General features: G+C 37.1%; 3 protein-coding genes across 3 annotated transcripts; all 3 read right to left on the reverse strand.

The window, feature by feature from the left end:
* Positions 1-3: 3 nt before the first annotated feature.
* On the reverse strand, positions 4-1731 carry LOC104243285 (uncharacterized). The gene is made up of 4 exons (XM_070164287.1): positions 1558-1731; positions 1085-1428; positions 691-910; positions 4-249 (listed from the first exon to the last, which is right to left on the reverse strand). Exons 1-4 carry the CDS (start codon positions 1729-1731, stop codon positions 4-6), a joined length of 984 nt encoding a protein of 327 aa, XP_070020388.1.
* Positions 1732-1882: 151 nt separating this feature from the next.
* LOC138883592 (uncharacterized) lies at positions 1883-6081 on the reverse strand. The gene is made up of 6 exons (XM_070164288.1): positions 5475-6081; positions 4522-4841; positions 3753-4259; positions 3558-3646; positions 2659-2791; positions 1883-2029 (listed from the first exon to the last, which is right to left on the reverse strand). Exons 1-6 carry the CDS (start codon positions 6079-6081, stop codon positions 1883-1885), a joined length of 1803 nt encoding a protein of 600 aa, XP_070020389.1.
* A 5182-nt stretch (positions 6082-11263) lies between these two features.
* On the reverse strand, positions 11264-14312 carry LOC104243279 (protein RADIALIS-like 1). The gene is made up of 2 exons (XM_009798450.2): positions 13956-14312; positions 11264-11544 (listed from the first exon to the last, which is right to left on the reverse strand). The coding sequence occupies exons 1-2, from the start codon at positions 14213-14215 to the stop codon at positions 11517-11519; spliced, it is 288 nt and encodes a 95-aa protein (XP_009796752.1). The 5' UTR covers positions 14216-14312; the 3' UTR covers positions 11264-11516.
* Between the last annotated feature and the right edge of the window lie 13403 nt (positions 14313-27715).

A 27715-nucleotide genomic window follows, 5' to 3' on the forward strand; every position in this document is an offset into this window, starting at 1 on the left:
CTTTCAAAGTATCTTTTTTATACTATTGTTATCCACCTCAACAGCTCCATTCACCTTGGGGATATATAGAGTGGAATTACAATGCGTAATCCTGAACTGTTGGCATACTTCTTTCATCAAATGGCTGTAAAGATTAGCACCATTGTCCGTGATGATTACCTTAGGAATTTCGAACCGGCAAATGATGTTTGAGTGAACAAAATCGACCACTGCCTTCTTCGTCACAGATTTGAAAGTCATAGCTTCAACCTACATAGTGAAATAGTCGATGGCCACCAGAATAAACCTACTCCCATTTGATGCTGCTGGCTCAATCGGTCCAATGACATCCATGCCCCAAGCAACAAAAGGCCAAAGGGCAAACATAGTATGCAACTCAGACGGTGGAGAGTGAATCAAACCACCGTGTCCCTAGCATTGATGACACATGCGCACAAAACTGACTCAATCTCGTTCCATGGTGAGCCAATAATACCCTGCTCGAAGAATTTTCTTTGCAAAAATATACCCACTCATATGCGGTCTGCAAACTTCGGAATGCACTTCGGTCATGATGGTCGTGGCTTGTTTAGCATCTATCCACCTTAGTAGTCCAAGATTTGGAGTTCTTTTGTACTAAATTCCCCCATTCAAGAAAAATCTACTAGCTAAATGTCGATTTTTTTTCTTTTGATCACCTGAGAACTATACCGGATACACCCCAATCTTGATGTATTCCGGGATATCATGGAACCATGGTTCACCATGAAGTTCCTCCTCAACCACATTACAGTAAGCATACTGATCATGAACTTGAATATGCAGAGGGTATACATATGCCTTATCCGGATGGTGTAACATTGACGCCAAAGTAGCCAAGCCATCGGAAACCTTATAATGGATCCTAGGAATATGACTGAACTCTACAGATCTGAATCATTGACAAAGATCATGCAAACATTGTCGATACGGTATGAGCTTTAAATCCCAAGTCTCACATTCTCCCTGAATTTGGTCCACCAACAAATCTGAATCTCCCAGGACCAAGACTTCCTAGACTCCCATATCTACAACTAATCTCAAACCTAGAATGCATGCCTCATACTCAGCCATGTTGTTGGTACAATAAAAACATAGTTGGGCTGTAATAGGATAGTGTTGCTTTATTTCAGAAATGAGCACAGCCCATATTCCGACACCTTTCATGTTAGCAACTCCATCAAAGAAATGTTTCCAACCTGGGTTTTCATCCTGCTCCACCTCATCAATATTTATCACTTCTTCATCAGGAAAATAATTCCTCAATGGCTCATACTCTTCATCCACCGGGTTCTCGGCCAAATGATCGACCAATGCTTGGGCTTTCTTCGCGGTTCGAGTAACATAGATGATGTCAAACTCTGTGAGAAAAATCTGCCACTTTGCAAGTCTTCCTGTGGGCATAGGCTTCTGAAAGATATACTTTAGAGGATCCAGGCAAGAAATGAGGTAAGTAGTGTAGGACGACAAATAGTGCTTCAACTTTTGAGCCACCCAAGTCAGGGCGCAACATGTCTTTTCAAGGGGAGTATACTTAACCTCATAGGATGTGAACTTCTTGCTAAGATAATAGATGGCTTGCTCCTTCCTACCAATGATGTCATGGTGACCCAACACAGAACCGAATGAATTATCCAAGACTGTCAAATAGAGAATTAAAGGTCTCTCGGGTTTCGGCAGGACCAACATAGGTGGGTTTGACAAGTACCCCATGATCTTATCAAATGACTCCCGGATCTCATCAGTCCATTTGACTGCAGCATCCTTTTTTAGCAACTTAAAGATGGGCTCACAAGTTGTCGTTAGTTGTGCGATAAACGTGCTGATATAGTTTAAATGCCCGAGCAAACTCATCACCTCAGTCTTATTCCTTAGGGGTGGCAATTTCTTGGATAGCTTTGATCATTGACAGATCCAACTCAATGCCTCGCCGACTGAATATGAACCCCAACAGTTTCCCAAACGGAACACCAAATGCACACTTTGCAGGGTTCAAACTAAATGGCATTACCTGTAGCAATACGTTCCCCATGGTGTGATGAATGCTGTCTTTTCTGCATCTTCATTATCCATTAAAATCTGGTGATATCCCACATAAATATCCACAAAAGACCCGATCTCATGCTTGGCACAATTATCAATCAAAATGTGAATATTTGGCAATAGGAAGTTATCCTTTGGACTCACTTTATTGAGATCGCGGTAATCAATGGACACCCTGGTCTTACCATCCTTCTTTGGTACTGGCACAACATTAGCTAACCAAGTAGGGTATCACGTGACTCGAATGACCTTTGCATCCAACTGTTTTGTGATTTCTTCCTTGATTTTCACACTTATGTATGTCTTGAACTTCCTTAACTTCTGCTTGACGGGAGGGAATGCCGGATTAGTTGGCAATTTGTGAACTACAAAGTTAATTCTCAAACCCGGCATGTCATCATATGACCATGCAAAAATATCTTTATATTCAAATAGTGCTTTGATTATTTCTTCCTTGATTTGTGGTTCCAAGTGTACACATATCTTGGTTTCCCTAATATTATCTGGATCCCCTAAATTGATTGCTTCAGTTTCATTCAAATTAGGCTTGGGTTTCTCTTCAAAATGATTTAGTTCTTTACTAATTTCCTCAAATGCCTCCTCTTCATCATATTTTGTTTCATCATCACACTCTATTTCTTGGATTATTATTTCAGAGTTAGATTGGCTTTTAAGACCTGGCTGAAGATTCCTCATGCATGTCATGTCATTGAAACTAGCATAAAAAGAACTGTACAAAGAAAGACAAAAATGACACTATCAGATGTAATGGAAATGGAAAATTGTATTTCATTGAAAAAAAAGGATATAAGGGTTTGTATATCAAAACAAGCGAAAATTAAAAATCTGGATTACAACCCCGGAATAATCCAGATAATAGAAAGGAAAATAAAGCAAACAACCAAGACTCTTTCCAAGTAGGGAGAGTAGTAGCATTCCAATTGCTAAACTGCACTTTCAGCCCGATAAACTATACATCCGCTTTGCTAGAACCATCCCCAATTTCTACCATGTTCACCTCATCAAATAGACTCTAAAGCCTTTCAATCAACTCTTCATCGAAGTCAACCATAGGCTTTGGAACTGCTGACACCGGACGCTTCCCTACCCGTGACTTGACAAACGACCTGGAGAGGCGTGGGATAGGCTTATGGAGCGACCACGCCATCTTTTTCAACTTTTTAGCCTTCTTCACATCATCCCATGTGGGCTTTAACCCCAAACCAAATGTACCCAGATTTTCACGTAGAGACATTGGTTGCATGATATCTTACAAAGATGCACCCAAACCCTTGCCCGGTACAAACCATTCTTCAATATTTAATTTGCTACCATGACGGTTGCAGAAGCTAGCTTTGGACATGGAATACATTCCCCTTCTGGAACCTTCTCAAGTGACACTGTCTCAAAAACCTAGTAAACCCAAAGCCCCTTATCATTTTCGGCCTCGATAAACGTGATGTATGTATCATTGTAAGAACATAAGTTCTTATCACCATGCACAACGATCTCGTGTTTGTCCCACTCGAACTTTTCCATCTGGTGTAGAGAGGATGGGACTGCTTTGGCAATATGTATCTAGGGCCTACCCAATACCAAGTTGTAAGAAATAGCCACATCTAGTACATGGAACTCCATCGTAAATTCAACTGCTCCTATTGTCAGCTCGAGCATGATATCTCCAACAGAACCCTTTCCCCTCCGTCAAAACCTCGAACGCATATATTGTTCTTGTGGATCCTCTCAGCATCAATTTTCAACTTGTGTAGAGTGGAGAGAGGGAAAATGTTTGCATTGGAACTATTGGCAACTAGCACCCTTGTGATTATAGAATCTTCGCATTTCACTGTGAGATAAAGAGCTCGATTGTGCTTCGTACCCTCCAAAGGCAACTCATCATCCGAGAAGGTGATCCTGTTTGACTCAAATATCTTATTGGCAATCTTTTCCAAATGGTTCACTGTGATCTTGTCAGGGACATGAGCTTCATTCAGAATATTCATGAGGGCCCAGCGGTGCTCGTTTGAATGTATCAACAATGATAGAAGAGAAATCTGAGCGGGGGTCTTTCTCAATTGTTCCATTATGGAGTAATCCTGCACCTTCATTTTTCTCAAAAATTCTTCCGCCTCCTCTTCGGTGACTGGTTTCTTCACTAGAATTGGACTGTCTTTGAGTGTCTTGGCTTTCCCTAATTCCTATAGGTAAAGCATCTCCCCAAACGATTCAACCCCCGGGTTTCATTAACTTCCTCTTCCACTTTTTTACCCTTATAAGTTACTACTACTCGCTTCTAGTTCCACGGGACGGCCTTGGTGTCATCTACCGGCAACTGGGTCACACGTTTAATGACAATAGCAGTCGTGCAAGCTCCTTCCACAATTATGACAGGCTTACTTGCTACCCCTGGCACGACCACCTTAATCTTTCCTTGTTTTGCTTCAACATCATCTAGGATACCTTCACGCCTACCACAGACGGCTTAGCATCTAGCTTGCTTATCTTGTCTATCAACCCCTCAACTGTCGAAGATGTTGCATTTGTAACAATTAGGGTTTTGATTAAATTATTTTCACTGGCACGGATCATCATGACAGATTTCGAAGGCTTCTCGGGTTTCCCATCCTTATACACTATCTCAATTATATGTGTTTCAACATGGGCTGGCAATGGATTTTTATTGATGTGGGGCACCTCCGGTCTTTCGACCTTAATCTGGTTTGTATCGATATTCTCTTGGATAGCGCTCTTCAAATGCCAACATTTTTCGGTGTCATGCCCTGGAGCATCAGAACAATATGCATATCTGAGGGAATAATCCAGGTTTTTCGGAGGGGGATTTGGTAATTTTGACTCAATCGGCCTTAGAATGCCTAACTACTTTAACCTCTGAAACAAACTGGTGTAAGACTCTCCAAGCGGGGTAAAAGTTTGCTTCTGTTGCTACCTTTCCTTCCTATACTCCGTCCTGGGGTGAAAGCTTGGACTAGTAGGGTTTCGGTATGTTTGTGGAGGAGGGTAAGTATTTTGTGGAGCTGGTGCACGCCATTGCTGGTAAGGAGGGGGTTGAGCATATGAATATGCGTGATGGACATGGTATTGTGGTGGCCTGACTGAATACTGAGGGTCTGGTTGTGGGAAGTAGTGTTGGGGTGGATTATATAGCATTTGGGTGTAGGTTTGAGGCTGGGGTTGAGGCTGGTTGTAATGGTGTGGCGGACCCCTCTGGCCAGGACACGATCTTGAGACAACCATAGCAATATCTTCTTTCTTATTTTTCCCTAACACGCCCCCGGTGCCATTCTGGATCGCTTGTGTGGTTGCTTTGATGGCAGAGTAGCTTATCATCTTGCTCGACTTGAGCCCCTCCTCTACCATTCCTCCCATCTTCACCACTTCATTGAAAGACTTACCTACGGCCGAGACCAGATGACCAAAGTAAGTAGGCTCCAAGGTCTGAAGAAAGCAATCCACCATTTCATTTTCCTTCATTGGAGGGTCGACTCGTGCCGCCTGTTCTTTCCATCGGAAACCATACTCCATGAAGCTTTTACTGGGATTTTTCTCTATCTTAGTCAAATATAGGTGGTCTAGGACTTTGAAGGTGCGCTCTGGGGTGTAGTACTGGTTATCTTGTGCTTGGAATACCGGCTCACTGGAAGATCGATGGAGTATAGATGGGGGAGGTGCTACAAAGATAGGGGTGGCTGGCAGAGGGGGGTATGTGGTTGTTTTGGCTGGTAGAGCTTGGATGGTTTGGGAAGTGGTTCCATGATAGTGGTGGTATGGGGTGAAGCTTGGTGCGTGTTGTGGGGATAACTCAACAACGGGGGGCTCTTGAGATTTAGCCAGCGGTGGGATAAAAGCAGGGTTGGCGGGGCATGATGGTGGAGGATTCCCTTTCATCCATGCCTGGTATTGGTGCTTTAGCTTATGTAACTCTTCTTTCAAACCGGACTCAGATTCTTCCTCCTCTCTTGGCGGGTCAATAACACTCACTTCCATTTCTTTGCCAGCCATGATCACCTTGTGTGGTCGTATGATTTTGCTATTACAATTGTTGCAGGTCCTCTTTTAGTTGTGACATCAAGGCATATCAGTGTTCTCTTTCCGCTTTGAAGTTCTTTGCTTGCTTGGTCATTTCGCTCTCAAGGGTATTGATCTTTTTTTCCAACCCCATGATTCCTTTATCGTATTTTTCCTTCAACTGTTGAACAAAATGTGGCCATTCCTCCGCATTCCTGACCAACTTTACTCGGGCCTTTGCTAGTTCGCCCTAAGTCGTTTCCAAATCAAACCCATAATCACATACTTTCCTCCTAAGGTTGTCTATAAGTTTCTCATCCTTTTCATTTCTAGCAGGGTTCTCAGCTGCTATTTTCATCTTCTGGATTTGGGCTTGGAAGGCGTCATTTTCTTTGGCTAACATTTTCTTTTCACCCTCATCCGCAGCGGCTTGCAAACCACTCTCAAATTGAAGATCTCTGACTTGCTTTTCCAACTTGCTTATGGTGGCCCTATACTCATTTTCTTTGGTCAACCAATCCCATTGTTTCTGTGATGCTTCAACAAATTATTGGAGGTGGGGCCTTTTGGCTAGTCTTCAAAACTCAACACTTCTTTTATATCAAGCAAGGTAACCGGATGAGACTTCACCCCCGGATAAATCATGCATTCAGGTGTTTGCCGTCAGATATTGGAACACTTCAGATCTGGCGAACCACTACTTCATGAAATTGGCCATCAGAGCGGATCTCGACTGCATGAATGCTAAGGTCTTCGTCCTTGGGGGTTATTTTACATCTTCCTAGTTGTCTCAAAACCCAGTATGGGGCATAAGGTTGGATAATTCTGAGACCCATTAGGAGGAAGTGAGGACCGGTGGCAGGCATGTATATAATCTCATTAACAAGAAGCCAACCCAACTTCCACTCTATCTTATCTGCAGTTATGAAGCGAAGGCAGGATATTTAATCTACGAACCCTTCTGGCGTCTTGAACCCATCGACCCTTGTATCAAACTCCTCTATGCAGCTTTTCCCTGTCGACCCATAGTTCATGTACCGAGGACGATGATATAGATGCTCAATCATCCACTTTTGTAGCAACAAATTGCAACCTTCGAAAAATCTACTCCGTCTTTGCAAGCTATGAGAGCTCGGAATATTTCAGACAATATCATAGGTCCAAGGGTGCTCTTGGCACTGACAATTAAAGTATTGACGACTCTGGCTACCCGTAGATCAATATTCCCATCCCTCTTGGGAAACACTAGAAGACCCAAGAATGCCACCATAAAAGCGAAACATCTATGCTCTTTCCATTTTGATCGGTTCCCCTTACTACAGATTCTGCTTTCCGGGTTTTCAAATCCTCCGATATGTCCGTACCGCTGGTATATGAAGTATAGAGTGGAAAACCTACCCTTCAAATCTGCATACTCGACCCCTCTGCTTATTTTTAACAAATCCAAAAACTTTTGCGGGGTGACGGCCCTTCGAGCGACCAGGTATTTATGTCTTAGACCCTCAGTACTCCCAGCATAACCAGCTATCTCTCCAAAGTAGGTGTGAGTTCGAAGTCCGAAAAATGCAGAACGTTGTGAGATGGATCCTAAAATGTCACCAACGCTTTTATTATATCTGCCCTAGGCTTGATCTTTAGTAATTCGGTGACCACCCCCAAATAATGGTTGACCATGTCTCGTCCTTGCCCACCCTAAATCTTTCCACCACATGTGTAGTTCCAACGGAATTTTGGTCATGACCTTCATTGGTAAATTTTGACTCGTGCTCATTCTGCACATTTAGATTAAGGTGATTGGTTTAAAGAAAAAGTGAATCTCATTTGAAAAACTCATAAAAGGGTTTATTTTGCAAAAAATCAGATAAAGCAGGGCTACTTTTGCGAATACAGCTCTTCAGCACTTCGACATGGATGTTTTTAGGGTTGTGTTCGCTAAATGGTCAAAATTGATAAAGAAACCGTTAGTGGCTATTTTTGCAAAAAACATCCTTCCGACATCCTGTTGGGACATTCGGTTATATAGACAAAAACGGCATCCCCCATTTTATTTACGACAAAAATGACGACACTTTATATTTTTTCCAATATTTTCAAATGCGGGGCTGAACCCGATGAGGGTTACCTATGTATCCCACATTCAGTGAGAATCAAATCCACATAGTTCGGCCAGTTTTGACACAATGGAAAAATACAAACACTTTGAAATAACTTTTCCCTTTTTTTTCAAAAACTTTGGTCGAGTTTCGGGATATTTTGGATACCGGACTTTGGGAAATGGATGAAATTCTCTCTCATATCCCAAACTTGGTTTTCCTTTTTTATTTTTCCTACCTAATCCAGAAGCCAGTCACTATGTAAGCCAAAACAAATGGATGCACAAGTAGCACGTAAAAAAATGTATCAGGTTGGTCTTTTTTTTATTTTCGGGTATACCTGTCCTAGATAGACCCAACACCAATGTTGAGTCCCCAATGTCAAATGCACATGATGCAAACAAGCGTTTTTACTAGGGATCCGGCATGAGGCTGAGTTATTCTAGGCTTAAAACCTGGGTATATTATTCTAGACTTGGTGTACCCGAGCGGACAACTCGAGCCGAGGGGGGCTACGTACCGGGAACCAAAAGGCCATCCGGCTTTGTAACTTGTTTGAACCTCTTTCTAAATTAGGGTAAGACACTAATAGAAAAGAAGTCACGCCAGCGTGCACTTCCTCGAAGATGAGAAGAGAAGGGTTTCACAACAGTTTACATACAATTCAAATAATATCAAAGCGGTAAAAGCGGCATTTAGCACATTAGGCCCAAACATATAATACAAAACAGATAATAAATAAAAGCCAATTATAAAAGGTATTTTAAGCTCAAATTCTAAACCATGAACAAGAGATTCTAGGTTCTTGTCCCCAGCAGAGTCGCCAGAGCTGTCACACCTCCTTTTTCTACCCCGGAAAAGGGGTATAGGGGAGTTTTTCAAATTAAAGTGACAAAACCAAAACTGGATTATTTATTTAAGTTTAGAGTCGCCACATGGGATAATTTATGGTGTCCCAAGTCACCGATTTAAAATCCCGAATCGAGGAAGTTTGACTCTGTTTTACAGTCCACGAAACACAAAAATCTGGGTAAGAAATTCTATTAACCCGGGAGAAGGTGTTAGGCATTCCTGGGTTCCGTGGTTTTAGCACGGTTGCTCAACTATTATTATTAGCCTAATTATCTGATTAATTACATATTTTAATCCTATTGTGCATTTTTTTACCCTTTGACCGCTTTTAATTAATTATGAAATTATTCTAGAATAAGTTACGATTGTCGTACACTTGTTTGTTTGGTACACATTGCGAATCTTATCACGGGAACCGTACCCACGATCTACAACATGTTTAATTTATTAACATTGTTAGTTGTTATGGTCGGATCACATAAATGTACCCCCGAATTTGAAAATTAAGTATCACAACTATGTCATGGGAACCGTACCCGTAGCTATGATAATTTATTTAATTAATGCGCTTAAAGAAAAATACGAGAGTTCAAAGTATTTTCTACACTAGTATTTGTACTAATATGAGGGCCATATGCTATGTGATTGGATGGCACATCTCAACTTATTTAAAAAGGTTTGTACTCAACTAAAGTAAATTAAGGATGCCCATGTTTAATCTAAATTAAAGTTCAATTCTACAACTACTAGTTGTAGGTATTAGAAGTTAGCCTCTACTTCATCCATCATACCCTAATACGATGTGTGACATCTTCGTCGATCTCCCATCCCCCCTGCGTAACTGACCCAAGGTACTTGAAGCTGCATGTACTTGGGATGACATGTGATTCAAGCCTCACATCCATGCCCACTTCCCCCGGCTCAGCGCTGAACTTACACTGCAGGTATTCCGTCTTCATGCTTCTCAGCTTGAAATCCTTAGACTCAAGAGTCTGTTTCCAAACTCCCAGCCTCTCATTAACACCGGCTCGCGACTCATCAATCAGAACTATGTCATCGACGAATAGCATGCACTATGGCACCTCCCCTTGAATATGGTGTGTTAACGTGTCCATCACTAGGGCAAATAAGAACAGGCTGTGCACAGAACCTTAGTGTAACCCAATTACAACCGAAAAATGCTCAGAATCGCCTCCTATTGTCCTAACCCGAGCCTTAGCACCATCATACATATCCTTAATTACCATAATGTAGGAAACCGACACACCTTTTGCCTCCAAGTATCTCCAAAGAACTTCTCTAGGAACCTTATCATACGCTTTCTCTAGGTCAATAAACACCATGTGTAGGTCATTCTTCCTCTCTCTGTACAGTTCTACCAACCTCCTAACAAGGTGTATAACTTCGGTAGTATAACGACTCGAGATGAACCCGAACTGGTTGTCGGATACGGACATTGTCATCCTCACCCTTGCTTCAACCACCCTTTCCCATACTTTCATGGTATGACTCAGTAATTTGATACACCTATAATTGTTACAACTCTGGATATCACCCTTGTTCTTATACAATGGAACCACCGTACTCCACCTCCACTAATCCCGCATCCTCTTCGCCTTAAAAATATCATTAAACAAGCCAGTCAACCACTCCAAACCTGCTCTCCCCAGACACTTCCAAAATTCCATCGGAATCTCGTTTGGCCCGGTCGCTCTGCCCCTACTCATCTTACGCATAGCTCCCACAACCTCCTCAACCTTGATATACCTATATAACTTAAAATTTAAATGCTACAAAACTACCTCTCTCTTTTTTTTTGCCCACTTAAATAAGTGACTTTAAAACGTGACTTTTGTTTTAAATTTTTTTCATTGTACGCATACCATTCATGTTTTGGTTATTTGTATTATAAAAATATCTAAATTAATTATTTGTGGATACCAGAATTTTGATTCTTGTACATCGAATATTTTTCAACTAGCTATAGAGTCTCCATTATTCATATATATCATTTGTATTTAGATTTACATATTGGGTAATAGGTTGCAACATTTTGTCTCCAACTCTGATCTTCGTGATAAAGTTTTTTTTTCCCCCTAAAAAATGGATGTTCTAAATATTTCATTTTTTCATTAAATCACAAATATCTATTATGCTGTCGTGAACGTGGGACGATGAAAAATTCATATATCCCATGTTGTTAAATGTAAAATGCCTGCTGGAACGAATAATGCTAGAAAATCTCAATTTATATATCATAGGCTGATAGCTTAAACAGGAACAAAGGTACGTAGCTGAAACTTGAAAGACAGAAGTTACACATGATTTCCTTCTCTCTTAATTGGCAACAATTTAATTAAAACAGAAGATAGAAAACGCTTAAACATGAATTTACAATTAAGGATCCACATTTTTGGAATTTTTTAAAGATATTTGGATATATGGTGTTGCGTGTTGACTGTTGAGTATAGTCCAAGTTTCTTCTCACTGTAGAGATAGATTCTTCAGAAGCCTGTGAACAGAATAAACAATCAATTTTTTAATAAAAAAGTACGAACTGTTGAAGTATCTCTGTATGAATCCATTATATCCTCGTGGCTATGTGAGACAGTTTCAATATTTTGACTTAATGGGTTTATGGTTTTGAAGTTTTAAGAAATATGAATTTAAAACTTAATAGTTATACCAATTTTTCAAGTTTTTTCATACATATATCTACAATTTTGCTGAAAATGATAGTTTAAAAATTTTCACACGGTCATTTTATATAATTAGATCCCAAGATAATACTACGATTTTTATTGCTTATGTCAAGACTAGATCATAGAAGTTAGCTTTTGTTTCAAGCCAAAGGTGAATATAAAAGAAACCTTTTTGCATGTGGATGTCTAAATCGTCATCCTTCTAAGGATATGCAACTGACTCAAAGAATAAAAGCAGAGAAAGGTGAAGATATATCCACGTAAGAAAAAGATGTTAATTATATTATCATAAAATAATTAATAGTACTAGTACTTAAGAGCTTATAATATTAGAGATTATTGATTGGAGAGATTAAGATGACCATAAGCATGCGATCTTAATTTGCAGGATTCGATTTAACGTGGCCGTTAGTTGCTTAAAGCCTTAAATAGGCTAGTAAGGTCTTTTTAAAAATATTTGACAATTATACATTCTATTATGTGTGCAATGGACTGAAACTTAAATCTTCTTGGTAATTTTAACTTTACACTTATACATTCTGTTATGTGTACCGTGTACTCAATTATACATTCTATTGCAGGGGCGGATGTAGAGCAAAGGGTACGGATTTCCGTGAACCTATTAATTTTTTACATAAACTCTGTATTTATACTAAAAAATTCACTAAAAGTATAAGAATATTTACTTTGGACATCAGTACGTTGGTCCAGTCTTCATGTAGATTAACTTGAGATTGTTATAAGACCCCATAAGCTTAAAATTCTGAATCCGCCTCTGTTCTATTGTATATTTTACCTAAATTTAACTTCTCGCTTGTCAGTAAGCTTAGTGTGTTTTCAAGAGTAAGCTTAACTTACATGTGTTAAATTTTTTACACTATCAGTATCTTTAACCAGTTATAACAAGGTATTTACTGCATATTTAGGTTATGAAATTAGGATAATAATTATAGTGAATTTCCTATTGTTGTACGCAGTGTTTTAAAAGGCGTGGGCGTAAGGCGAGGCATTTTGCATATGCTTCAGCGGGGCGTAAGCCCCATGGGTATTTAATTTTTAATATTTTATAAAATAATATAATTATAAAAAATATTATTAAATAGGTAAAATTGCATAAAATTTTGAAAAAAAAACTATAAATAAGTGAAATATATAATTAATCCCATATTATCTAATGAAATTATATAGAAGTCCCAAATAAAGTGAAATTACATATAAATCCCAAATAATTATATATAAGTGAAATCCCATATTATCTAATGAAATTATAAATCACAAATAAATAAGTGAAATTATATATAAATCTAATCAATATATATAAAAGCACGCATACATATAATACCATATTATATTTTGAAAGAGAGCAAGAGAAGTATTTAACTTAAAAAACTAATTACATACATATTTACAAACTAATAGTGAAATATAAAAAGAGAGGAAAGTAATGAGTTCAAAATAATAAAATTTTTACATGGAGGAAAGAACAAACCTGTTGAATTTGACTTACGGAGAAGAATGAAGTTTTCTGTTGCCAAAAAAAGTGATAAATCGTTGCTCTTGGTAGAGGCAGACTAGCAGAAAGAATTGGGAAAGAGTTCTAATTTAGGACTTTTAGCAATACTAAAAAGTTTACTTTTAAATTTAATGTTTTTAATTCCTTTTTAAAAAGATATCTCTTGGGCTTACGCCTCAACCGAAAAACTCGCCTCAACCAAAAAACTCGCCCGGGCGTACGCCTCGAACTTCTGGGCGTACGCCTTATGGGATTTTCGCCCCCCACCATCGCCCCGGGGCGTTTTTGGTACGCCTCGCCCCAGGGCTCGCCCCAGAAACGCCTTTTAAAACACTGGTTGTACGTAGGTCGTAGGGTATATCTTATAAGTCTGATGGTGTATAAAAATTGTGCAGTGTTAGTGTGCATAAGTTAAACTTCTAACATGTATAATGTAAAAAAAAATTTACATTATAAAATCAATTAGAAGATAATTATAGGCAATCCTCCGATCCTTAATAAAAGGAATTACTCTATATAAAAATTACGGTAGAAAATCTGTCACAACATATTAAATAAAGTGTAATGTAGAAAATTTTACACTATTCAGTGTATATAAGTTAGTTATATCCTTTATAAAACAGTTTAGATTATTGTTTCCTTAATGCTCGACCTTAGAGAATATAAAATGCAAAAATGTATTATCCATAATATGGAAATACCATTTACCTCTGTTCATTAGCATATCTTCCTCTAGCATTGGTTTCTGCTGTAGTAGTAGTCCTGTAATTAGGCAAAGGGACTTGACCATTTTCAATTTGGGTTATATCCTTAACAAGGAGATCATAATGCCTTCTAACTTCCTCTACTGATTTCCCACCAACATATTTGGCTATGTTTTGCAATCTTTCGGAACTAGTGCCCTTGTCGTACATGACCAAAGCCTCCTCGAACCTCTTGTTTTGCTTTGTTGTCCAATTAGAGGCCATTTTTGTAAACTTCGACTCGAAGATTATATTTCAGTGTGCTATTGAATTGAAGAAGAAGAAGAAGAAGGGAAAATCACCTAATTCGAGGGTGTGGTTTGAGTAAAAGAGAGCATTTTTAGCTCCTTATATGCTGGAGGAGAAGGTATTAATTAGTTGGAGCAAGCTGGCGAATATCTTTTTGATTTTTTTCCTTTCGTTCTATTTTCTTTCTTCTGCGAGTAGATGTGATGCTTAATTAAGAGCCTAATATGAAGCAAAAGTAATGGGGTGGGCTAGGGCCGAAGGCCGAGGGAGGAGGTGGGGAGAGAATAAGTGAATAATAGTCAATTTATCCAAATATTTATTTAACTTACATACACTTGACAGTGTAATTTTTTTTTTACTTCATTGTGTAATTTAAGTATAATTTTAACTGGCTGCCTATATTATTTTCTAGTTAACTAGTTTTCTATATATGTTAAGGTAGTACTTACCTTTATTTGTTTTTAAGATAACCTAATTGTGTTAAAAATATTTTGAAATATAATTGTATAGAAGTCAAGATATATTTAATATATATATAATCTTAATGAAGTTAAAATGATAAGTTTAAAATTAAATTACTATAAATAAAAAATATATCATTAATTCTTTATGGAAAAGACTAAAATATAATATCAAATAAAACCGAGTGAGCTAGTAGCTAAGATAAATGCACCGACACAGGATAATAGTCCCTAGCTAGTAGCTAGAAAAATCTATTAGGGTATCTCCCATCTCTTCACAGCGAAATTAATTAAATTCTTGCTTTTAGGTGATTTCCATGTATACTTAGTGAAATTAATCACAAGTGTGCTAATTTTTCAAAGAACACCTTCTTGAGTCTTGTCCATGGTTCAATTAGGCTCAAAAAAAGATCTCCAAATACTTAAGCACTTGCAAAAGGAATCAGGCTAAAGAACTATTTTATGCTCATGTTAAGAAATGTAACTCAAAGTAACAATATAAAACAAGATGATAAGTAATAGAATAAAAGAAGAAGAGATAACTTTCTTATTTCATCAAGTGTTCAACTGTGTACAATATTACTTCTCATCCTCCATTTATAGTATTACATAGAGGTATACAAGAGAATGTCATAAACATGACATTAAATATTTGAGATCATGGAGGAAAATCATGGGGAGGTTATGGAGGTATGAGAGTTACAACCATATATAACTCCATAAATATTGGAGTAGTGGGAGTTATGGAGATAATGGAGATCAGAGTAGTGGGAATTACTCATTTATGAGTTATGAACATTCACCATTAGATAATTTTTTATAACAGCCCATGTATAGTTACCATTGTTCTATATGGTTGGTTAAGATTTAGATCTCATTTGGATGAGCTTGTTTTAAGAGATTTTTAAGCCAAAAGTTATAATTTGTAGCTTTTAGCTTATTTTTGTCATTTTAGCTTAAAAACAAGTACTTAAAAATACTTTTTGCTTTATCCAAACACTACAAATAACTTAAAAGCAATTTTAACTTAAAAACACTTAAAATAAGCCAATCAAAACGGCTCTTAAGCTTAAAGCATCTTAAAGATAACTTATTCCCGTTGTTTGGAATCTATAAAATACGTCCTTTTCGCTGAGTTTCTTCATGCTCTGACTCTAATTTGCTATGGTGCAAGATTAATATTCTTAATTGCTCGAATCAGGTTGAACTTCAAAAACGTTTTTGGTCAAAGATGGTTCCAGGTTGAACTTTATGGGATTGAGTTTGGGATTCTATCACCAATCATTTGATTTATTTAGTTCAAAATCATAATTTTTTTTTTTATACTTTATGAACTTCACAACGTGGAAACAACTAAAGAAATGTAAGGAAACATTGCGTGCAATAGATAAATTGTGATCCAAATCTTTCCCGAATCTATATACATAACGAAATCTTAATGCATCCGGCTGTTATATTTATGTATTGTGTAACTTAGCAACGAAGATAGAAGTTTTTTCTAAAAGATGCAACTTTTAAAGGAAAGTTAGAAGTTACTTTAAGACATCACATAGCCTAAAAATATTCAAAAGCCAAAAATCTGGTCTCTACCTATTTACTGATTTTGACTGTTGAAACCTACGCTTTTAATTAATTTGTTAAGTTATACTCCCTTTGTTTCAAGTTATGTGGATTACCTTCCTTTTGTACCTGTTTAGAAAAGGTTATCATTTCCTATATTTAGTAACCTTTAATTTCGAACATCACATATATGACATGTTTTAGAACAAAATTCAAAAACCATTTTTGTAACATTATACACTTCTTTACCTTAATACCAAAAGATTCAAAAGTCTCCTTAATTTATTTTCTTAATTTCGTGCATAGTCAAACTAATACATAAAATGAAACGGCCTAAGTAACTAAATGCAATTGAGTAAAGATTAATTTTTAGTGCATTCTTTATATTTGATCTGTAGATATTGAATATTCCGTTCCTAGAGTATTTGTCACCCTTTTCCTTTATCGAGATAAGATGCTTGCATTATCGCGTATACCCATGCATGCATGGTCTGAAATCATGTTTTAAGATGTGATATCTGTTTCATATATTCTGGATGGAGATGTTTTATGTGTGTACAATATATATTTTGTGATCTTCACTTTCACTAAAGTTAAATTAATTTCTTTTTCTATTGTATGAAAACTGTGAGAGTACATATATCCATGAGTATTTACAAGTGCAAAACCTAGAAACTAAGTACGGATAGAATAACGATTAACAACAATTAAATTAAAAAGTGCTTCAACTAATGGACGAAACTAATTAGCACTATAAATAATCAACCCTAATCCTTTGTTATAAACTCTTCCATAGAGGGCCTGATCAGGTCCTGCTAATCAACACTTTGAGAAGTTTGAAAGCAGCAGGACCGTAAAGCTTAGCCTTGAGTTGGACTGCAATCCAGTAATGCTGGTATTCTCAAACCGCCTAAAAAACTTTTTAGGTTTACTGTCCAAGGACGGAAGTTCACTTTTTAGTTACCAGAAATTGACTAGTGCCTTGTTGACTTATTAGTGATCTTTCTTAATATTTTACTAGTTATATACGGCGTTTGACCAGAATGTTAAAGCTGGAATAGTAAACTCTATTATGTAATTGTAGTTCTCTAGTTGTACGTGCTCTGGAAATTAATCTCTTAACTGATCTGCCAAAAAAGAGAGAATTATTTTGCCTTTTAGACGACAACTTGCTCAGGTTTGACTTTTGAGGTACTGCCTTTCATATTCTGATATTAAGGGAACATTTTAGTTGAAATATATATATATATGTTGATATACAGCATAAAGCTTTGTGATAAATAGAATCTGTGCTATCTGAAATTCCCTCTACGTCACATCACAATATTTAATAGAATTATGTAGATTAATTAGCTTCCCATTTGTAACTGTGTTTGTTTTGCTCACAGATTCCTTTTCCTTTGATTGGTTAATTTCCATCATGCCTTAAATTTTCATATGCAGTCAACCAAGGGTAGAACGTATTCACATGTACTCCATATGGATCGTTTATAATAATAAAAAAGTAGTTGATCATATTCATTGTTTACTTTTTCTATATATATATAATACATAAATTATGTATATATTATACTTCCACCGCCTATTTTTAGTTTAAGCGATTGAGTGGACAGCTATTTGCGTTAATTGTTCAAAATAATTAAGGGTAATTACCCATAATCATTATAATTAGTTATAGCTCGAACTAAACGCAAGTAACTCAAAAGTATAGCTTAATTGACAAAAGATAATGTATATGGCTTATTTTAAATCACAATTTTCATAAGTCTTTCTTTTTCTCTTAAACTCCGGTCCACTCAAACAAAGCTACATAAAATAAAACATTTTACTAACTAATTAAGCTATAACTAGGGAATTTGTGAATATAAGGGAGATGCATTTTTGAAGATTCTATCTAGTGGTTGAAACAACAGTGATAAAGGAATTGAAGGATCTTTTATTGGTCATGAAATGTTCCAAAAGATAAGGAGATAGATTCTTTTTTTTTTTTGTCGAAAAGATATAGTTATATTATATATAATTAAACACGTACAAAAGAGTTGTTAAGATGCATCAGCTACATCAGATGTACAAAAGTATAGTTTGATACTAAGGCCCCCGTGTGGGAATCATTACTAGCAACAAAAGCAGGATTAGTGACTACAACACTACTACTACTAGATACAGTACTAGATAATGCACTACTATTACACAAAACAGACTTAGGTTTTATCAGTCTTCGTCTGAGCATGCCATTGTGATCTTGTTGGTAATAAGGTGTGACAAAAGGTGGACTTCCAAAAAGTAGACAACTCTCCAGTGCATGCATGGCTCCTTACTTAGCTAGACTATCTGCAACATAATTTTGCTCTCTGTAGATGCTTTGAATAGGAGGACTATCCAGCTGTAGGAGTAATAACCTGCAATTATTAATTAAATTAGTGTATTGCATTGTAGGTGAGTTCAACATACCGATTAGTGCATGAGCATCTGTCTCAATGATGAGTGGTGTGAGATGCTTTTGGACAGCAATTTTCAGCCCCATAAGCAGTGCTAACAATTATGTTTAAACACTTGGTCCATGGTTTGATGTTCCTGCAAATCCTATAATCCAGTTGCCTTGATGATTTCGAAAATACCACCAATCCCAAATTTGTTTTGAGTGGTTGAGCAAGATCCATCAAAGGTAAGCTTAAAAGTATGGAGGTTTGGTGGATGCCATTTTATATAACAAGTTATGAGGGAATGATTTGTTGATATGGGATTTGTAAGATAATAAAATTCCGCAGCCTGTTGCAATATTAGAGGTATATGGACCTTAATTTTATGATGTTCAATAGAGTTCTTGTTTCGTATAATCCAAAGATGACATAATGCAAATGGTATGAGAGTGGTATATGGGATTTTATGGGTGGTGGAGAATGACTGGTTATATATAAAGTTGTATAACCAAGTTATACTATCAGTATGAGAGATATGAGAATTGAGATGTGTAGATGAGACTTTAAGAACAGTCCAAAGTGTAATGGCATTATGACATTCTAGAAAAAGGTGTTTTAATGTTTCAGGTGCCATATGACATTGTGGACATAAGGATGAATTAAGTATCCCTAGTCTAGTAAGATAAACAACTGTGGGGAGCCTGTCATGACAGATTAACCATAAAAAGAAAGAAATTTTTGATGGAATATGAAGTTTCCAAATCCACTTATAGGAATATAGTGGATTTGGAGTTTTTTTCTTTAGGCAATTTATGATAGAATTGTACATTGATTTCACAGAGAACATACCATTTGGTGTAAGAGCCCAATATAGTTTGTCATATATTGTATGCACAATAGGCATATAAATATTTATAATTGCAGATTGTATATGAGTAGGTAATGTAAATGGTAATTTATCTAAGTGTCATTCATGATTGTAATAGTAATAAGAAACAAGTTTTGTGTCCTCATATTGGGAAAGGGGTCCAGCTATGCAGTTACGAAGCAAAGAATTGTGATTGAGCCAGGGATCATTCCAAAATTGTACATGTTTTCCAGTAGTTAGGTTCCATTTATACCCTAAACAACAGTTAGACCATCCTCTCATAACATTACGCCAAGTGAAGGATACGTGGTGTTTGATTAGTTGGGGTGGTCGCAAGTAATTATGTAATAACACTTGAGCCCATAGTTGATTTGGATTTTGAAATAACCTCCATGCAAGACTTGCATGCAAAGCTTGATTTTTTGTACTAATATCTTGTATACCTAAACCCCCTTGGTCTAGAGGTTGTGTAATGGTAGACCACTTAATTAAATGTAACTTTTTCTTTTGAAGAGTGGTGCCCAAGAGAAAATTACTTTGATATCTATTAAGATAGGAAATAATAAAATAAGGTAGTTTAATATATTGCATAAGGTGATTAGGAAGGGTGTTTAAAGTTGAACGAATTAGAGTTGTCCTTCATGCTTTTGATAAAAAAACAATTATTTTCCAACCTGCCAATTTATTTTTGAAATTGTCAATTAAAAATTGGTAATCTCGTTTGGCAAGCTTTGTGATAAATATAGGGAATCCTAAGTATTTCCCAAAACTTTTCACCTCATTCATGTGGAAAATTTATAATATAGTAGTCCTTAAATCGGAAGAACAATTTTTGGAAAGAAAATTTTGGATTTCTCCAAATTTATAGTTTGACCAGATTGGTGTGTAAAGTGAGTGATAGTGTTAACTATTGATTGACTTGAGTTAGCTGTAATTTTTTATGTCAAAATAATATCATCAGCAAAAAATAAATGGGATAATTGAGGTCCCAGTTTACCAATTGAAATTGGTATCCAATCATTATAATCAACTGCTGTGTTTATTTTCCTCGAAAGCATTTCTAAATATAGAATAAACAGATAAGGAGATAAAGGGTCTCCTTGTCTAATGCCTCGTGCGGGTGTAAAATAGTCTGTAGGAGTGCCATTAATCAAAATAGCAGTAGTAGTAGTTGTTATGCATGACATAATTAAGTTAGTGAAGGTGGGAGGGAAATTTAGGGTGATTAAAGTATTATAAATAAACGACCATTCTAATTTATCAAAGGCTTTTTCAAGATTCAACTTTAGAAGCATATTTAGATTATTACCCTTCAATGTTTGGAATCTAGTAATGATTTCTTGTACAATAATAGCATTATCAGTTGCTCGCTTATTCCTTTGGAAATTAGATTGAGTTGGGTGAATAATATGTTCCAGAACAGGTTTTAGTCTGTTAACAATAATTTTTGTAATAATATTATAGATAGTATTGCAAAGACTGATATGTCGAAATTGTGATATTGTTGATGAATTCTTATTCTTGGGAATTAAGCAAAGGAAGGTCGTATTAATAGACGGATCAATTTGATGGTCCAAGAAAACTTTATGACAAAATATTTAACGGAGTTGCCTACGATATGCCAATATTTTTGGTAACATAAAGGGTGAAGACCATTTGGTCCAGGAGCCTTCAGAGGTTTAAAAGAATGAATTTCATTTAGAATTTCATAGTCTTGCAATGGTGCTATTAAACAAGACTGTTCAAGAGATGATAATATATTAAAATACTGTTGAAATGTTCTTCTAGTAGAACTTTATTTTTGAGTTGTAAAAAGATGTTGGTAGTAATGTGTGATATTATCTTTAATGTGATGAGGGTCGGAGATTCAATTTCCCCCTTGGTCTTGAATCACAGTTATACGATTATGTCGCCTACGATTTAAAGTGCTAAGGTGGAAAATTTTGGTATTGGCATCGCCATCATTTAACCAATCAATTCGTGATTTTAACTTCCAAAAATCTTCCTCAAACTTTAGAATGTTATTAAATTCCATTGTTAATGAATTTTTCAGGTTATGTAAAAAGGTATTAGTTGGATAAGTAAAGAAGATTGAATACCTCCTAGACGGGCCAGTAATTTCTTTTTACGCTTAAAAATATTTTCAAACGTTTATTTATTCCAATCTTGTATTGTTTCAGTGAATTTATTAATAGCAGGGAGTAATTGTAAATTCTCTAGTCAAACTTGTTCGTTGACTGATGGGAAGGAAGGATGTGTAGTCCATATAGTTTCAAGTCGAAAAATGTTTTTCCTAGGTAGTGGGCAGTATTGTAGTTCTGAAGTGATTTGCCCGATCCACCTAGGGACGATACTATACTTCAATAACCTTATTTCATAGCATCCTAACACGATTCATCTTATGGGGGTATTCCAATCCCATGCAATTCATAAAATCCCTTCTCTTTAAATTATTCCTCAATCAAAGGCTTAAATGTCATCCTCTTATCTATCACAATTACACCCTTATTCTACTACTGGGAAAATATTTTATGTCTTCTAATTGCTCCTAGTCTTAGACTCCTCTGCGTTCATTCAGGCTGTACCGAGCTTTTTATTACATATGGAAACCATCAGCTCCCTTGTTTTGATGGGTTTGATCCCGAGGACTTACATATTCTCGCACATTCTCACGAAAGTTCCTAAGTTCGATTCTTGGTGTGATTTGATGTTTCGGCGTTGTTTGATGTAATTTGAGACTTCGAGCGAGTCTATGTTAGGTTATATGACTTGTTTGTGTGTTTGGACGGGGTCCCAGGAGCCTCGGGTGTGTTCCAGGTGGGTTACGGGTCATTTCCCTTGTTTTTGAACTACTGTTTTCTGCTTCTGGTATCCTCTTTCGCGATTGCGAATAGCCTTTCACGTTCACAAACTTTGCTGCTGACCACCTGGAAATTCTTCTTCACGTTCACGTAATACTCCTCGCGTTCATGAAGCTCTGCTTTATCCCTCATCGCGTTCGCGTACTAGTTCACGCATTCGCGAAGAGCAATCTCTGGGCCATAATATTTTCCTTCTTCGCCTTCGCGTGCATGTTGTCGCGTTCGCGAAGTACATATGGGCAGCCTTCATTTTTCTTCTTCGCGAATGCGATACTTCCTCCGCGTTCGCGATGCATTAATATCTGGGTAGAATATAAGTTTTCCAAATCGAGGGTTAGGCCATTTTTAACATTGTTGGAGTTCTAGAGCTCGGTTTTGGGCGATTCCTTAAGGGTTTTTCAAGCAAAACGATTGGGTAAGTGTTCTTCACCTAGAATTAATTATATTTCATGAATTTGTCTTTATTTTTATCATTTAATTTGTGATTTGGGTTGAGTAAAGTGTTAATTTTTGAAGAAAATTCTTAAAATGAAAAATCATGATTTGAAGAGCCAAATGATATCGGAATTTAATACATTTTGTAGGGTTGAACTCATATTGGAATGGGTATTCGGATTTTGTAAAATTTGTCGGGTTCCGAGGTGCGGGCCTGGGTGTCGAATTTTGGACCGATTTTTAGAATTTGATCAAGATTGAGACTTTATGATCCGGAATAGTCTTATATGTGTTTTATTTGTACTTTGAAGTTAATTTGGTTAGATTTGAGCCGTACAGAGGTCTTTTCACCCGAGAAGTGCATCTTAGAGTATCGGTTTGTCGTCTTTGAGGTAAGTATCTTGCCTAACCTTGTATGGAGGACTTCCTTTTAGGAATTGAGTCTTCTATTCTAATTGTAGTCCAAGCATACGAGGTGACGAGTGTGTGCTCGGTCTTATTTGTGGGAAATTTGCCTCTAGGGTTCTCAGGTCTTTATGTGGAAAGTATCCTGTTATGATTGGGTTTCCTAGTTGCTTAAATTGCCTCTATATGCTTCATATGACGTTGATAGCTTTTCTCTAATTCTTACGTGTTACATTGACCCTTAATTTCCTTGATTGAAGTGATTGTCTTCCTTATTGTTTTGATACTTCTTGATTGTGAGTTCCTCTATGATTTCGTGCAAATAGGTTACATGTCCAATTGTTGTGGTTGTCAGTGTAGTCATCACGTGCTTATTATGTCTTGTTGTTTAGTTGAGGTTTCGTTGTGATGTTAATTGTTGGTACAAGTTTGGTTATAGCTGATTCCGTTGCCGGGATGTATTTAATTCTTATTGTTGGTTCCCTTGCTAGGATGTGTTTATCCTTGTTGTTGACTCCCTTGCCGGGATATAGTTGTTTCCTTATTATTCCTTTGTCGGGATTCTTTCGTAATTGGTGTTGATTTGTATGCTGGGATCGGGTTGCACGCCGCAACAATATTATATGATTTGGATTGGGTTACACGCCACAATAATATTATATGGATCGGGTTGCACGCCGCAATAATATTATATGGATCGGGTTGCATGCCGCAACAATACTATATGGATCAGGTTGCACGTCGCAACAATATTATATGGATCGGGTTGCACGCCGCAACATCATTATATAATTTGGATCGGGTTGCACTCCGCAATAATATTATATGACTTGGATCGGGTTGCACGCCGCAATATCACTATATGATTTGGATCAGGTTGCACGCCGCAACAGTACTATGTGTTTGGGATCGGGTTGCACGCCGCAACAAGAAAAAATAAAAGTGAATATTGATTCTTATGGAGAGAACGAGAGTAAAAGCACGAAGGGTGACGTCGTGCACTTTCTGCTGCTGTGTTTACTTGTTGTTATCAATTCAAATATTTAAACCATTAATTCCTTATTGTTGTGATTCTTGGTGTTAGAACCCACAATATTTTCAATACCTCACCGTGTATATATATATATATATACGTCCCAATACTTCAAACTTCAACAGTTGTTACACCCTTAATTCAATTGGTTTCTCAATTATATCCCCTTAAACCGTCTGAGGTTATATTTTTCTTAAAAAGGAATTTATACTAAGTTTTAAGTTGTTAACTCTCATGTTAAAGGCAAAAATCCATTTGTCGTTGTATTTTAAATTAAAAAGGGGTACTTTCTTTACTCAAAGGATTTTCAAAGAAACAACTTCATCTTTTCTCGATGGCTTTTCCTAATTAACTTATAAATTGTAATTTTACTTATATTAGGTAAATGGGACTTCTTGGACATATTGAGTGCATTGTACGGGCGTTATGTATTATGTAGCATGTAGATTTTGTTGTTAAAAGTGAAATGAAATATGGGGGCACAAGGTACCGTGTGTGATGAAGGTTCGGAAGTTGAGATTATGATATGAGGAATCAAGTGTTGAGATGGTCGGGATTGTGTACTAGGCATGATATAATTGATTTAGTTGGCATTGCTTTCTTTATTTGGATACATTCTTACTTGTCTCTGTTCTTGTTATGTCAGTGTTGATTTACTTGGTTATCTGATTTACTTGATTATCTGATTTACTTGGTTATCGTTCGTTACTACCCGTGTTCTCCCTTATTTCCCTACTGTTTGTATTTTGATTTCTCTCCGCTGTTGGTATTACCTCGTTAACTATATCTCAATAGTTTATTATCATATCCTGTTCATTTTATTTGACTAGTAGGTGTCTTGACTGTTCCTCGTCACTACCCCACCGAGGTTAGTCTTGATACTTACTGGGCACTACTGTGGTGTGCTCATACTACACTTCTGTACATTTGTTTGTGTACATATCTAGGTATTGATCAATAGTAGTTGTGCAGGTCGTCGCAGTGGAGACTCACGGTAACTTGCTGCTGCGTTCGCAGGTCTCGGAGTCACCTTTGTTTGTATTTACGTTTCAATGATTCCTTCTTATTCTAGAACAGTGTTGTATTTACTTTGTATAATTACTCTTAGAAAGGCTTATGACTTGTAACACCGGTTTTGGGAGTTGTAATTTTTTCAGAGTAATGTAATTTAAAGTTAGTAAGCATCAATGTTATTTTAGTTATGTTAGGTTTACCTAGTCTAGAGACTAGGTGCCATCACGACTCCTTCGGAGGGATTTTTGGGTCGTGACAAGTAGTGAGCCAATCATAATTAGCCATAATACGATCAATACGTTCAAGTACATTAAAACGATTATGCCTACCATTTGTCCAAGTATAACGACTACCTTTGTATCCTAAGTCTGTTAAGTGGCAATAGTTGATACAATCTATAAATTTGTTTTCTCTTGAATTATTAATAGGTAAACCACCAAATTTTTCATCTGCATGTAATATCTCATTAAAATCACCCCTTAAAATCTATGGACCCTTATAATTATCATATACACAGATTAGATTTTTCCATATGGAAATTCTATTTGCTACATCAGAACTAAAATATACAACACTAAATAAAAACTTAAAGGGAAAAAGATGAACCTGAACATGGCAGTGAATTTCCTGTGTAGTTGAAGCCACCAGTTCAGCACATCAGAGAACCATAAGATAAAAATTCCTCCAGATTGACCTATAGCAGCCACCTCAATCATACCCATGAAATTAAAATCATCCTTCAATATTTGATGACTTTGACAGTGAGTTGCCAACAAAACAACCAAGGAAGGACGGTTGTAATCCAGTAAAGATCGAAAATTTCTTCTGAAATCAACTGAGTAAGTACCCCTGCAATTCCAAATGATGAAGTTTATATGGCTAGTGATTGGTTAAAGCAGTTGACTGCTCCTGGGATTCCTTTGATTTCCAGTGAGCTCTCTTGGACGAAGACGCAACGTGGGGAGTAGAAGCATGGCATACTTCCCCACCTCTGGGTTTGTTGTTGGCCTTAGTCGAAACGATGTTTCCAAGAGATTTAGGGGACACCTTATGAAGATTTTTCTTTCGTACTCCTCCTTCTGGACAAAGACCTTGATGCCATCTAGACATGCATGTATTGGACGTGTTTCTCTATGGTAAACGACTGCTGCTTCCAGTTCTTCCTGAAATATCACATCTTGTGCGAGTCGATTGGGATGGTGTGGTGGTGAAGGAGGTGTTACTGGTTCCAAGAGTGGTATGTTTGGTTGTGGATCCTAGTAAGGTTGAATCCAAGGGTTGGCAGGAGTTGGTGTGGGATAGAACGGCATTTGCAGAAGATGAGTTGGATCCCAATATGGTGTTGGGAGATGAAGAAGATGGTATGGTGCTAGGTAAGGTGCTTGCATCATTGACCAGTGGTAACGTCCATAAATGCCTATCCCTAATTGCATGCCCTCCACTACTATTTGTGCTAAGTCCCTCGGATGGTTGATAAGTATTGTCACCTCCTGATGATTGACTTCCATGGCGAATGTTAGAGCATGATTCTGAAGGCCTGCCTCGAGCCAAGATGTTAGTAGTGTTGGTGCGTGTGGGGTTTGAGTTGTGTAGATAATTGTATTGGGCTCCATTATCAGATGTGAGGGAGGATGGGAGAAAGGAGTTGGATTGTGCTGAAGACGATGAGTATTTTGCCTAGTTGGGTTTTGTGGTCGGCGTAAGTGATTGAGGTTGGACGGAAACATCTTCTAAATTGGGAGGAGTTGGTAGTGGATTAATTGTAGTAGGGTGATCTGGATTTGAATGAATAACTAGAGAGGGAATTATATCAATGGTAGATATGGGCGGTTGGAATGACTGATTTGGAGATGGTGTGTTGGAGTGGTCTTTAGAAATGGAAAACTCATCATTACCTATTTGCATGGGAGCTACAGTAGGTTTACTCAATGGTGATGGTATTTCGATAATCAAAGTAGGTGGTGGATGATTGGAGAGGGTGTGTAGGTGGTTTTCGTGAGGTGCTGAAGAGGTGTGTTTGGGTATTGGGGCATGCCTTGCATGTGGGGTGGGGTAACGTGTCTTTTTGCATGGGTTAGGATAGGTTTTAATGTTTGAGTGTTTTCTAATTGGGCCGAGTAGTTTTGTACTTGAGTGGAACTAGTTTGGTGTAATTTGCTCTTTTCAGTAGAATTAGGTAAGGGATTACTATTATCCAAGGCATTAGTAAAAAGGTTTGCAAATTTATTATTATTTAAAAAATGAGGGGGGATGTGTTTGAATTATAACTAGAAGGATTATTATTAGTAATGGTTAGCTTTGTGAAAGGAAGAGCATTAGGGGTATTAAACCATTTTTACATGAATACATGTGGAATTAGCCTCCAAAGATTGCACCGGTTGGAATTAATTATTCGTGTAAGTGTTCCTTTTCATGAATG

The sequence above is a fragment of the Nicotiana sylvestris genome, chromosome 12 (genome assembly GCF_000393655.2).
Source record: "Nicotiana sylvestris chromosome 12, ASM39365v2, whole genome shotgun sequence".
NCBI lineage: Eukaryota > Viridiplantae > Streptophyta > Magnoliopsida > Solanales > Solanaceae > Nicotiana > Nicotiana sylvestris.

What these genes read in the sequence shown, in the direction of transcription:
- LOC104243279 (XM_009798450.2), bottom strand. Translation starts at nt 14,215, where the DNA reads ATGGCCTCTAATTGGACAACAAAGCAAAACAAGAGGTTCGAGGAGGCT. An exon ending in AGATATGCTAATGAACAGAG is followed by an intron (nt 11,545 to 13,955) that starts GTAAATGGTATT and finishes TTCTGTTCACAG; the next exon opens with GCTTCTGAAGAATCTATCTC.
- LOC104243285 (XM_070164287.1), bottom strand. Translation starts at nt 1,731, where the DNA reads ATGGGGTACTTGTCAAACCCACCTATGTTGGTCCTGCCGAAACCCGAG. An exon ending in AGAAGTTCACATCCTATGAG is followed by an intron (nt 1,429 to 1,557) that starts GTTAAGTATACT and finishes TATATCTTTCAG; the next exon opens with AAGCCTATGCCCACAGGAAG. An exon ending in TGTACCAACAACATGGCTGA is followed by an intron (nt 911 to 1,084) that starts GTATGAGGCATG and finishes TCAATGATTCAG; the next exon opens with ATCTGTAGAGTTCAGTCATA.
- LOC138883592 (XM_070164288.1), bottom strand. Translation starts at nt 6,081, where the DNA reads ATGGCTGGCAAAGAAATGGAAGTGAGTGTTATTGACCCGCCAAGAGAG. An exon ending in TCATCTGGTCTCGGCCGTAG is followed by an intron (nt 4,842 to 5,474) that starts GTAAGTCTTTCA and finishes CTGATGCTCCAG; the next exon opens with GGCATGACACCGAAAAATGT. An exon ending in CGTCTGTGGTAGGCGTGAAG is followed by an intron (nt 4,260 to 4,521) that starts GTATCCTAGATG and finishes CTTTACCTATAG; the next exon opens with GAATTAGGGAAAGCCAAGAC.